At 37.6% G+C, this 13,554-nt stretch overlaps 1 protein-coding gene across 1 annotated transcript in view; it reads left to right on the top strand.

The window, feature by feature from the left end:
• Positions 1-13,554, top strand: part of LOC119794819 (glycogen phosphorylase, muscle form-like) — a 46,459-nt gene that overhangs the window by 13,898 nt on the left and 19,007 nt on the right. The window contains exons 5-10 of the mRNA XM_038302525.1: positions 3,450-3,581; positions 5,109-5,220; positions 5,293-5,375; positions 5,477-5,620; positions 7,372-7,464; positions 10,718-10,864. Of these exons, the coding sequence (XP_038158453.1) occupies positions 3,450-3,581; positions 5,109-5,220; positions 5,293-5,375; positions 5,477-5,620; positions 7,372-7,464; positions 10,718-10,864 (711 nt within the window). The remainder of the gene's footprint in view (positions 1-3,449; positions 3,582-5,108; positions 5,221-5,292; positions 5,376-5,476; positions 5,621-7,371; positions 7,465-10,717; positions 10,865-13,554) is intronic.

The raw sequence follows: 13,554 nt of genomic DNA, 5'->3' as shown, positions 1-13,554 counted from the left end.
AAAGTCCTGATATTAAAGGGAATAAAGTCCTGATATTAAAGGGAATAAAGTCCTGATATTAAAGGGAATAAAGTCCTAATATTAAAGGGAATAAAGTCCTGATATTAAAGGGAATAAAGTCCTATTATTAAAGGGAATAAAGTCCTGATATTAAAGGGAATAAAGTCCTGATATTAAAGGGAATAAAGTCCTGATATTAAAGGGAATAAAGTCCTATTATTAAAGGGAATAAAGTCCTGATATTAAAGGGAATAAAGTCCTATTATTAAAGGGAATAAAGTCCTAATATTAAAGGGAATAAAGTCCTATTATTAAAGGGAATAAAGTCCTATTATTAAAGGGAATAAAGTCCTATTATTAAAGGGAATAAAGTCCTATTATTAAAGGGAATAAAGTCCTATTATTAAAGGGAATAAAGTCCTATTATTAAAGGGAATAAAGTCCTATTATTAAAGGGAATAAAGTCCTAATATTAAAGGGAATAAAGTCCTGATATTAAAGGGAATAAAGTCCTGATATTAAAGGGAATAAAGTCCTATTATTAAAGGGAATAAAGTCCTAATATTAAAGGGAATAAAGTCCTGATATTAAAGGGAATAAAGTCCTATTATTAAAGGGAATAAAGTCCTGATATTAAAGGGAATAAAGTCCTATTATTAAAGGGAATAAAGTCCTATTATTAAAGGGAATAAAGTCCTAATATTAAAGGGAATAAAGTCCTGATATTAAAGGGAATAAAGTCCTGATATTAAAGGGAATAAAGTCCTATTATTAAAGGGAATAAAGTCCTGATATTAAAGGGAATAAAGTGGCAATTTTTTTGACAACTGTTCCAAGAAGCCCTTTCTTCCCTAAAATGAGGAATGTCGAACATCATGTCAAGTTATACTTTGGAAACGGTTTGACAAATAAGGAAATATAAAGTCTTTTAAAGCAACGGCATCAAATTATCATCGGTATCACAATAAACAACAATGTCCGTATCGAAGCGGTTATATGCTGGTCGGAGCTCGAAGCTTTCTTTCTGAATTGGTTTGTGGTATGACGTCTTCATTCTCGTAATTTTTCTACTTTATTCTCATAGGTTTGACTTTGTTCTGTTAAATTTCCGACTTTACACTCGTAGTGTTACGATTTTATTCTCATAATATTATGACTTTATTCTCAAAATGTTGCAACTTTACTCTCATAATGTTACGATTTTATTCTCATAATGTTACGATTTTATTCTCATAATGTTGCAACTTTATTTTTGTAATATTACAACTTTATTCTCGTAATTTTGCAACTTTTTTCTTGTAATATTATGACTTTATTCTCATATTGTTGTGACTTTATTCTCATAATATTACAACTTTATTCTTGTAATGTTGCGACTTTATTCTTTTAATGTTGCGACATTATTCTTGTAATGTTGCGATTTTATTCTTGTAATGTTACGATTTTATTCTTGTAATGTTACGATTTTATTCTTGTAATGTTGCGAATTTATTGTCGTAATGTTGCATCTTTATTCTCGTAATGTTGCAACATTATTCTTGTAAAGTTGCGACTTTATTCTTGTAATGTTGCAACTTTATTCTTTTAAGGTTGCGATTTTATTCTTATAATGTTACAACTTTATTCTTGTAATGTTGCGACATTATTCTTGTAATGTTGCGACATTATTCTCGTAATGTTGCGACATTATTCTCGTAATGTTGCGACATTATTCTCGTAATGTTGCGACATTATTCTCGTAATGTTGCGACCTTATTCTTGTAATGTTGCGACTTAATTGTTGTAATGTTGCATCTTTATTCTCGTAATGTTGCGACATTATTCTTGTAATGTTGCGACATTATTCTTGTAATGTTGCGACTTTTTTCTTGCAATATTACGACTTTATTCTGGTAATGTTGCGACATTATTCTTGTAATGTTGCGACTTTATTCTTGTAATGTTGCGACTTTATTCTTGTAATGTTGCGACTTTATTCTCGTAATGTTGCGACATTATTCTCGTAATGTTGCGACTTTATTCTCTTAATGTTGCAACTTTATTCTGGTAATGTTGCGACATTATTCTTGTAATGTTGCGACTTTATTCTTATAATGTTACGACTTTATTCTGGTAATGTTGCGACTTTATTCTTCTAATATCACTACTATATTCTTGTAATGTTGCGACTTTATTCTTGTAATGTTGCGACATTATTCTTGTAATGTTGCGACATTATTCTTGTAATGTTGCGACATTATTCTTGTAATGTTGCGACATTATTCTTGTAATGTTGCGACATTATTCTCGTAATGTTGCGACATTATTCTCGTAATGTTGCGACATTATTCTCGTAATGTTGCGACCTTATTCTTGTAATGTTGCGACTTAATTGTCGTAATGTTGCATCTTTATTCTCGTAATGTTGCGACATTATTCTTGTAATGTTGCGACATTATTCTTGTAATGTTGCGACTTTTTTCTTGCAATATTACGACTTTATTCTGGTAATGTTGCGACATTATTCTTGTAATGTTGCGACTTTATTCTTGTAATGTTGCGACTTTATTCTCGTAATGTTGCAACATTATTCTCGTAATGTTGCGACTTTATTCTCTTAATGTTGCAACTTTATTCTTGTAATGTTGCGACATTATTCTTGTAATGTTGCGACTTTATTCTTATAATGTTACGACTTTATTCTGGTAATGTTGCGACTTTATTCTTCTAATATCACTACTATATTCTTGTAATGTTGCGACATTATTCTTGTAATGTTGCGACATTATTCTTGTAATGTTGCGACTTTATAAAGTTACTACATTATTTTCAAAACGTTGACCTTATTCTCGTGTTGAAAACAAAAAAAAAAAAAAAAATCTCTAGCCTGGCCCTAATAATAATTCATGAATCAGAATCAATCGGTCGAACATTACACTACACATTCGCCCAAAACATTTCAGCAATGAGGAAACATAAAATTGTTCCTCTTTCATCTTCTTGTTCAATTCTGGTTGACAAACAACCTTCAGGTGTTTTGCTGCCACCAGCTGGTGAGGAGTGGAACAGCTTCATCAGTGGGTGGAGATTTTTACTTGTAACACCTAAACTTGTATTCTCACAGATCAAACATGGGATTTCATGTGTGTACGAGCTAAAAACAACAAATATACATATTTTAATTTGTTTACTGACTTACATTTATAAATTTAGAGATTCATGCTTACGTTGTAATGAAGTTATCTTACCCTCATGATTTATTGTAGAAACTGCTGTTATTTTTTGTTTTTATCCGTTCCACATGCAAAGCCCCACCCACTTTAGAGCGATTCATCCTGTTGAACCTTTTATTTCATTTTCTAAGTGGAGGCTGGCGGGTCGATGTGAGGAAGGTATGATGGGTGGATTTAGTGTTGACTGTGTAGTAACAGCTCTCTGTGCGCCGCTGGCCTCCTGACTCCTCCTCACAGGTAGAGGAAGCAGACGATTGGCTGCGCTACGGTAACCCCTGGGAGAAGGCCCGCCCAGAGTACATGCGTCCGGTCCACTTCTACGGCAGGGTGGAGCACACACCGGAAGGAGTGAAATGGGTCGACACACAGGTTGGTAGGATCAGATGCACGCCATCAATTCCTGCCTTTGGCGAAGATTTGGTGGTTTATACAGATTCAGATGAGGCTGATTTTATAAGAAGTTTCTGGTTTATATGTTGCTGATATTCATTTTGCACCAAAATCAGTAGAAAAAGTTCTTTAAAACCCATTTAAAGTAAAACTCCCATCGCCGTACAGCCGTACTTCCCTGTAGTGTTGGCTCAATGATCCCAGCGATGAGTCTTTCTGGAAAGAGAAGAAAAATCTCCTTTTCTATTCTTTTTTTTTTTCATTATGTCTTTAAACTAAATGTTTTCTTTCTGATATTTTTTAGGTCATGTGACTGACTGAAAACCAGCTAATGTCATAATTCTAGACTGAACAGATGAGGATTTATTATTATTTTTTAATCTAATTCATTCACTATTTTCAAATGCTGTAATTTTTCTGCTTGGTTTTCCTTGGTGGGTTGAAATGTCTGATCCCCATCGCTAATTATCTGCAAGCATGGCAAGCAGTTTTAACATTCATTTAGCATGTTTAGCGCAGAACTGCAGTTACCGATAACAACCTTCAGTTTTGAAAAGGCAAAATTATACTGCATATAACAAATATCCACTATACCAATTATATCTTAAAATGCTTGCCATACTGCGGGCACCTTGGTAAAGTTCTAACCAGCTTGCTTTACTGGAAAATTGATCAGAAGGGGCTTCTATCTACCCGCCAGTTCTTGTTCTTTGTTTCACTGACCTGACCGAGTCGCTGTGCTCTGTTCAATGTGGACAGAAAAAAAAAATGCGTCCTAAAATCCGAAGCTCCTACCTGTGACAGTAAATAACTCAAGGAGCTCAAGAAGTAATCCAATGTTAACTACCTAAATGATGCATGCAGTATCTATAGCCCGGTGACGGTTGGCATATGGTGTCATTTTCTATTTCTTCAAACTGTAAAATCCTTGCAACAAACTAAATTATAATAAAACTAAACTGCTTTCTTTAAACCAAACTAAGATGTTCTTCTTATATTTGGCAAATTTATGTTTGAATATTTTGCAAAAACATGTTGCGGTGCATGATGGGGTTTTGCTTCTAAAGTCTAACGTTTCCCGTCTTACGTTCATTGTTGCCAGGTTGGGATGTTTCCCAATCTGGCAGTTTAAGATTACCATCTATGAGGAAAAAATGGTTTTCTTTAGATTTTTGACCTAAGAGATCAATAGACTTTGGTTCAAATTTGGTGAGATTTCATATATCAAGGCGGTTTATCTACATTTTTTGGGCTGGAAAACGTGAGTCAGTTACATCTGGCAACCCTGCTGGACGTTACTCAGCAGCCGTCACTGTGGCGTCGGTGTTAATAACCACAGCTCTCAAACTATAAATTGGGAATACAATTTTTTGTATTTATATGACAGAAAGGCATTGAGAAATATTTTTTCTGGTGGAACCATTATTTTAAATGTCACCATGTTTGATAACCCTGAAGACGAACCTAAAAACAAGTAGGGTAAACCTTTCCGTTGTCTTGACCCAGGTGGTTCTGGCCCTCCCCTACGACACGCCGGTTCCCGGCTACAGGAACAACATCGTTAACACCATGAGACTGTGGTCCGCCAAGGCTCCCTGTGAATTCAACCTGAAGGACTGTAAGTATGGTTCCTATTCCAGCTGAGACGTTGGTGTGGTGCAGACTGAAACCCTCTGCCCCCGTCCCACAGTCAACATCGGAGGCTACATCCAAGCCGTCCTGGATAGGAACCTGGCTGAGAACATCTCCAGGGTTCTGTACCCCAATGATAACGTGAGTGAGGATTGGAGAAATGACGCCGTTTCTCTAACGACTCGGGTTCTACCTGGCTGTAGAAAAACAGATGAATGAAACAATCTGTGTTTGTTCCTCAGTTTTTCGAGGGGAAGGAGCTGCGTCTGAAGCAGGAGTACTTTGTTGTAGCAGCGACTCTTCAAGACATCATCCGAAGATTCAAAGCCTCCAAGTTTGGCTCCACGGAGTTTGTGAGATTAGACCTTGCCAAGATGCCTGAAAAGGTGACGGCTTCATCACAGTCCCACATGTTTGCTAACTACATTAGCGCCTATTGTCGATTTTTTTTTTCTATGTTCTTTATGTATCATATTTTCCGAACTATAAGCCGCTACTTTCTTACCACGCTTTGAACCATGCGGCTTATAATTCTATTCAGTTTATTTCTATAGCTCCAATTCACATCAGGTCATCTCAGGTCACTTTCCAGTTCACCAGATCATCCAGTCAGATTGATTCAAAGTTTTCTATCTAAGGAAAACCAGCTGATTGCATCGACTCATTGACTCTTCAGCAATCCCTCACACTAAGCATGCTTGTAGCGACAGTGGAGAGGAAAAACTCCCTTTGAACAGGAAGAAACCTCCAGCAGAACCAGGCTCCGTGTGAGCGGCCATCTGCTGAGGCCCACTGGGGTTCAAGGAGACAGAAGCAGACGTAGAAAAAGAAGCATAGATACAAAAGGCAACTGTCAACCAGCTCCACAGGCGGCCCCGTCCAGGAAACACACAGCCAGGCAGACGAGCTCCGAGCCAGCTCCCATGTCAGAGGATGAAGAGAGCACATCCAGTTAGTCACAGTCAGAGAAACAGGACTACACTGGAAAACAGGCCAAGCTCCAACATCTAGAAACAAAGGTGTTGATGGCAGCAGCACAGCTGATGTTTCTCTCCAGGATGGAGTCACAGCCAAACAGGAACAGACCAGATGAAGCTACTATGAGAAAAAGCAGAGAGAGCAGAACGTTAGAGATTGAACTAACAGATTCTGCAGAGTGGGAGAATAGAGATAGAATGAAGCAGAATGATGAAAAAGGGGTCCCTATGTCCTCCAGCAGTCTAAGCCTATAGCAGCATAACTTTAGAGATAGCTCAGGATAACCTGAGCCACTCTAACTAGAAGCTTTATCAAAAAGGAAAGTTTTAAGCCTAGTCTTAAAAGTAGACAGGGTGTCTGCCTCACGGACTAAAACTGGTAGTTGGTTCCACAGGAGAGGAGCCTGAGAACTAAAAGATCTGCCTCCCATTCTACTTTTAGAAATTCTAGGAACCACTAGTAAACCTGCAGATTGAGAGCGAAGTGCTCTGTTAGGAACATAAGGAACAATCAGATCTCTGATATCAGATGGAGCTTGGCCATTTAAGGCTTTATATGTGAGAAGGAGGATTTTAAATTCTATTCTAGATTTAACAGGAAGCCAATGAAGAGAAGCCAGGATAGGAGAGATATGATCTCTCTTTTTCATTTTCTTATTAGAACTTATCAGAAGCTGCAGCTTTTCTGTGGAGTTTTCCTACCTGCCAGGAGGGGGAAGTAAAAGTTGGAAATGAAAGAATAAGGGGCTAATTTTCATTTAGCGCAAAAACATGCTAGCAGCAGGTGTGGCGGAGAACAAATGTCCCAAATTCACAAATTTTGACATTTATTTGCTGCATTAAAGCTGCAGAACCAATGAGCTGAAATAAAGAGCTGATGAAGCTCCATCTTTCAGTAGAAGCTCTTACTGCTGCGAGCTAACAAGCTAATGGGAACTAGCATTCTTTGTCCCTCCAGGGCTACATGTAGAGCTCCCCCTAGAGGTTTAGTTCAGTAGATATCAGCGGCTTATACTGAGGTTCACTATATAGTCCAGAAAATATGGTAATCTTTACCTATATACCATTAACGCTATAGTTGGCTTCAAAATGCTGCCAGATCCGTTAGGCTTCAGCTTTTTAAATTTGGTCTCTAATGAGTTTTTCTCCTCCGTCTGTAGGTGGCCATCCAGCTGAACGACACTCATCCTGCTCTCGCTATTCCTGAGCTGATGAGGATCCTGGTGGACATCGAGAAACTCGACTGGGAGAAGGTAGAGACTGTTCCTGAGAAGGGCTGAATGAAAAATTGCAATTATTTTCAACCAATATTGCGATTTTATTGTGATTTTCCTTTACACTAAGCACAGGCATGTTGATGTTTTATTCCAGGGTTTCGGTTGTTCCATGACCTTTAAACCCTGCTTGTCCAGAATTCAGCCCTGCAGGACTTTACTGTAGCTGTAACGCATAGATCTAGATCCTAGCTAAAACAGGCATTGTTTAGCATCTAATCTAACATAAAATCAGTAATTTCCTTTTTAAACATCAATCTTTGTACTAAAATATTCTTTCTGTCTTGATTTGTGGACATTTAGATCTTTAGAGAAGCGCCATCTCCTGGTCAGAGCCTGTAATTCAGTGAAAGGGTTGAGTTGTAGTAGAAAAAAAATGCACTCCCAGGAAAAGGCCAGTGGCTGGAAGTTGGGGAGGATTTTGCTGGGAGTTGGAAGGAAGGGTCTAATTTGTAGTTCTGTCTAATAGCTCCCCCTAGTGGCCTGGAGTACCTCCGCCATGCAGACTTTTCATTAATTACAGCTTTTTTCCCCAATGCGTGTGTTTTATGTATGGGTATCTTTTTTTGTTTTGCAGTATTTTTTGTATTTGCTGCATACTTATGTCTTAGCAGAGCGTTTTCAACCTTCGATACCAGTACGAAGAAAAACTCTCTACCCAATGCACGGGTTTTTATCTACGATCATTTCCCTCTGCTATTATTTTTAAAGCTTTAATTAGAGGCGTTATAGTTAAAAGATGGGTCTGTTTTTAGCTGCTTTTTGACTCTTTAAGCGAACCACGGTCTCTGTGAACGTTTGCAGCAGCAGAACCGTTCAGGTTCTGGTTTATCTTCGATCATAATTTATGTTCTGAACAGCGTCTGCTCTGATCTGTTTATCAGTGGCGCCTTACTTCACCATGACTTCAGCAGCAGCTGGGAGCCTGGTGTGGTGTGGACCGACTTGATGCCAGCTCAGACCAGCTTAGTGGAGCTTTGCTTAAGTTGCTTATATCTAAACAGAAAAACGTATCTGGTGCCGCTTAGCATGTTTCAGATACAGAAGCTTTACTAGACTTTAAATGGAAACCTTCTTTCTTTTTCTTTATTTCTTTTTTTTTTTTTGGCAGGTGGTAAACAGCAGTTAGATTAATACGGTTCAGGTACCAGATCTGCTCGGGTCTTAAAATCTTTTCTGTTTCATCACTCGTCTCTGGATGATCTGCACTGGAAATGGGATCCTTCCGTGAGCTAACTTTTTCAGCTTTGGATTTAAACATAAATCTAGTCTTTCTGAGTTTTATGTTTTCATTTCGTATTGACATTATGGTATATAATGCGTAATCTAAAGAAGGAAACAACTAACATGCAGATAAACATGGTTTGATTATATTTTGCCGGACTGCTCTGAGCATGTCAGAGAAGCAGTTTAACAAAGAAAATGTAAAAAAAAAACATTAAATTGTCTCACAAAAGTCACGAAAATTTTTTTTTCAAGATGTGTATTAGTGAGGTTAGTGAGTTAAGGATGTAAATAAGTAATTTTAGTACCATAATTACATTATTTACGGACACCCAGATGTATATCCGTTCATGCATGTGCAGAATTCCTCCAGGAAGAGAGTTACCCGCCCCTTCTTATGATGTCATCATATTGCAACTCCACTCTGACAAACTGTATCGCACCTATTTCTTAAGGATCAAATCTCATTTTGAGTCTCAACATATTATTTCCTATATTTGCAATTATTTTACATTTCATTGGTGATCTTAAGTAGCTGAAAGTAGAAAACAGTCATTCTCAGTCTGAGCTCTGCCGTTTAACAAGGGGGGAAAAAAGTCAGATTATTTTTGTTATTTTTATTAAGATCTGAGGGCAGAGGAGGAAAAATGGAACATCTTAAAATGACTTTCATAGAGATTTCAGACAGATAAAACAGTTATTCTACTTGTAGAAAAATAATGTTTGTTGTTGACACAAATTCAAATGTAGCTTAGCTTACGGTGGCTAACTGAGCGAGCTAAAAGAGGCTAACCTGTTAGCTACTGAGTACAGCTAGCCACAGTGCTACCGAGTCTGCACACTGAGGCTGCACGATGTTATTATCGTTGTCTGGGCAACCACAATGTTTTACATCATGTGGCAACGCTCAGCCAATCATGTAGCGTAACGTCACTGGCAGGAAGCAGATCCGGTATCTACACTGCAATCAAAGAAATGATGCATCATTTCTTGGGTGGGCCTTACGCTGCTGTGCGTTAAGATGTCGTTGGACATAAGTGCTAGACTCCTTATGAATACTTCTATGTATACGCCCAAAATTAAAAAAATACATATACCCCATTTACACTACCCTTGAAAAACCGTGGTGAGACCAGTCCGAGCTCAGTAACGGAGATAACTTATGGTGTGTAAATGGAAAGCAAACTGAACCGAACCGAGCTAGACACAACCGGACCGAGCTAACTGCAGACCGGTTCCAGAGGTGGGCTCGACTCGGTTTTTCCCTGGCTCGGTTCTCCGATAACAAGAGCGCATGAGCAGAACGCGTCATCTCCGTCTGGCTGCACATCGCGATTCACACTCCATTCCAGTAGTTGGCACTAATGCCCCTCCGGAAACAGAAGAAGAAGAACATCTTCTTCTTAAACTATAAACAAAAATCGAGATCTTCTCCACGCAACATTTTAAATAATAACACCGAAGTACAGCAATAATAATCAAGCATACCTTTCTGAATGTAACGGGCGCCGCCATTTTGATTTTCTTGATTCCCTCCTTCTTCTTCTTCTTGTGTTTTACGGCGATGGGCAAACAACTTTTGGTGCATTACCGCCACCAACTGCTTGATTTCCTCCTTCAATACTGGCGGTAATACCGCAGATCGTCACTAGGAGGCGAGGAATCGAGGAACCGAGATAGCGTGACGTGTAAACTGATCCGAGCTTGGACCGGTCTCAGCATGGATCGGTTTTTAAAGGGTAGCGTAAATGGGGTAATAGAAAGTTCAGCGTATGCCAGTGTTTTAGGAGATTCTGGGACAAACACTGGATAAATCAGCAAGGTGTGACAGAGGCCTGACCTAACTATGACTTGGCGGCAGCCAGCAGCTGCGATGGTCAGCTAACCAAAACCCTAAAGCTGTGCTTTGTAGATTGTCGTAATGAGTTACCAGAGTCCTCCGTCTGTTTGCAGGCAGCCAGAATGATTCTTCTTGAGTTTCAGGTCGTTTTGTTCTGACTGTCTGCAGGCTTGGGACATTGTGACCCGGACTTGTGCCTACACCAACCACACCGTCCTGCCTGAAGCCCTGGAGCGCTGGCCTTTGGACCTGTTCCAGAACCTGCTGCCTCGACACTTGGAGATCATCTACGAGATCAACAGGAGGCATCTGGAGGTAAAACAGGAATTTAAGAGGATTTTAATGCGTCTTTTACAGCATTTCACAAATGTTTCCTGATTGGCCGTGGAATGAATTTTGTTCCATTATTTTACCAAGCAAGAAACAAACTTTTTTATGGGAAATATTTTAAAAATTGCAAATTTAAGAAAACGAAAAATGCAATCTAGAAGTAAAACATTGAAAAACTTTTTAATCAGAAAAAGGTTTTGCGGTTTTTCTCCCATTTTATTAGCATTTTTATTTAAATTTATTTTTCATGTTTTTATTTTTTTCATCTGATTTCATATGTTCAGTTTTTAAAATAACTGTTTTTCAGACGTTTACTAATAGTTACTTTGGTATAAGATAATAAAAAGATAGCTCTCAGTGTAGTGGTAATAAACAAAAGAACGGTGTATATTGTGTTCTAGATTTTTTTTTTTTTTACATAGTTCTGTTTTAAAATTTACAGAACCTTTCTGATGAGTAAAGCTACAAACGTCTTGTTTTTGGTTCCAAAAAAAGGTATAGGGAATTAAATATTAATGGTATCATTTATTTGTAATAATTATCCTCTGTGCTGCAACCCCCTGTTTTCACATAATGGTTTGATCCAAATGGTGAACAATCGTAACGCAGTTCTTCCTAAAGTAAAGGGTGAGAATCAATCAGTGCTGAGCTGCGGAGTTTAAGTTTAAATGACCCTAAAGCTTTAGAACGTTCTCTATTTCTCTGCGCTTATTTTTACCCATAGCTTTCTCCCTCCATTGTTGATCGCCAAGCTTAGCTTCCGTGTAGCAGCAGGGTCGGCTATCATTAGCGGTAGCAACCGGACCAGAACACCAGACCTGTTTAATTGTATAGAATCCTTACAGCCCTGTTAAAATGCAACCTTTTTTTTTTTTTATTTTATTTTATTTTTTTTTATTTATTACAAAACTTAAAAAGTTACAGTTCACGTTTGCATGAAGGGAAAACAAAGACAAAGAAATTAAAATAAAATACAATTTTCAACATCAACAATTAAAGAACATAGCCAGAGCAACAAAAAATAAGTATCAGTAAAATGAATTATAAAGTTAGAGTAGATAAATGTTGTAAACATTTTGATGCTGCTTTACCCTTTAATCCAGAAATACAGATTATATAATTTTTTAAGTAGACTTTTTAAAAAATGCAACCTGAAAAACACAAATTTGAGGACACAACAATCCCACCCCCTTGATAATCGACCAATCACATTCACTTTATTCACTCGCGTAAAGTCGGGCACCACTCAGGAGAATTCAGAAATGCAACATTTGGAACAGCGGCTTCCCTACTACTTTAAAATCCAAATACACCTAATAGTAATATAAAAAGAAAAGGCAAAGTATTTTCCCAAAATATTCATAAGAAATGTATAAATTGTGCAAAGTATTTTTAATAAATCATTTATTTCCCTCTAGCCACTAGGAGGTGCTGCAGCACCCCTACTTCCCGTGAATCCTCATGAAGTTCTAGCCTCTTAACTGGGGAATAAACTGCTAGACCTCCTGAGGCATACAATCATTTTTATTTGCTCAGTGGGATCCTGACTAATTATTTGTCACTCACTGCCAGCTTCATGGATATCCATTTTTTTTTTTTTTTTTCTCAAGAAAACAATGAAGTTAGCAAAAATAAGCCACCTCAAACCAATAACTATAAAGTATTTTTTCTTTCCTGCCCAATATAGCTTCACAAATGTCCCACGGTTGTGGGTTCCAGCTTCCAGGCATGTTTAGGCTCCTCTTGTTTGTAACAATCCACAGAAAAAGAATGTTTAATCCGGCGATATATGTTTTTCTTTGGTCAAAAATTCAGAAATTAAACCTAGAAAGAGACAAATCCAGCAGATATTGCGGTTCCTGTGTTGGGGGTGTCTGTTTTCAGGTCCGTGATATCTCGCTATCACAACAAATTACGATTTCCCCAGTTAAACCAGTCATTTTGTAGTTCAGGAAATACAAACAGCTTCATTTCTTTTATGGTCAAATATAGGGATGCACGATATTGGAATTTTGGCCGATATCCGATATGCCGATATTTTAAAACTCATGTAGCCGATAACCGATATCGATACCGATGTTAAAGCGGGACGAAAATAAGTAGTCATTGAAAATAGCAGTTTTGTTATCCATTTCTGACACTTTGAAAAATAATATACTCAAATATATTTTCATATGCTGATATCAAATTGATTTTTAAAAACGCGGTATCGATCTATTTTACTTTCAAAATCTGGTGAAATTTCATCGTTCTGTTACAAACTCTCATGATATTTTGCAAATTCTTGTGAGATTTTGTTAGTAAAATAGATCGATACCGCGTCAATATATCAACATATAAAAATATGGCAACATTTGGTGAATTTTCGGGGGATTTCGTAGCATAACGATGACATATAGCAATATTTCATTAGTAAAAGAGATTGATATGGTGTTTTTAAATGGCAATATATCAGCATATGAAGATATTGGGATATTTTAATGGATCAATATTTTTTCCCTCGTCTTTAGAAGTTTTTAAGTCTGTAAAAAAGAAGTTTTTGAGGAAGAAGAAGAAGTAGTATTTTTTTTTTTTTTTAGACTTTAGAAACTCAGAAGCTGATCAAATATCGGGTTAAATATCGGTGGGGTGGCCGATGTCCGATATTCAGTTTTAAGGCCGATACCGATAGGGGG

The sequence above is a fragment of the Cyprinodon tularosa genome, unplaced genomic scaffold, assembly GCF_016077235.1.
Source record: "Cyprinodon tularosa strain WSP-4 unplaced genomic scaffold, ASM1607723v1 ctg493, whole genome shotgun sequence".
NCBI classification, from domain to species: Eukaryota; Metazoa; Chordata; class Actinopteri; order Cyprinodontiformes; family Cyprinodontidae; genus Cyprinodon; species Cyprinodon tularosa.
The sequence above is the reverse complement of the archived record's forward strand: the minus strand, read 5'-3'. Positions and strand labels throughout refer to the sequence as shown.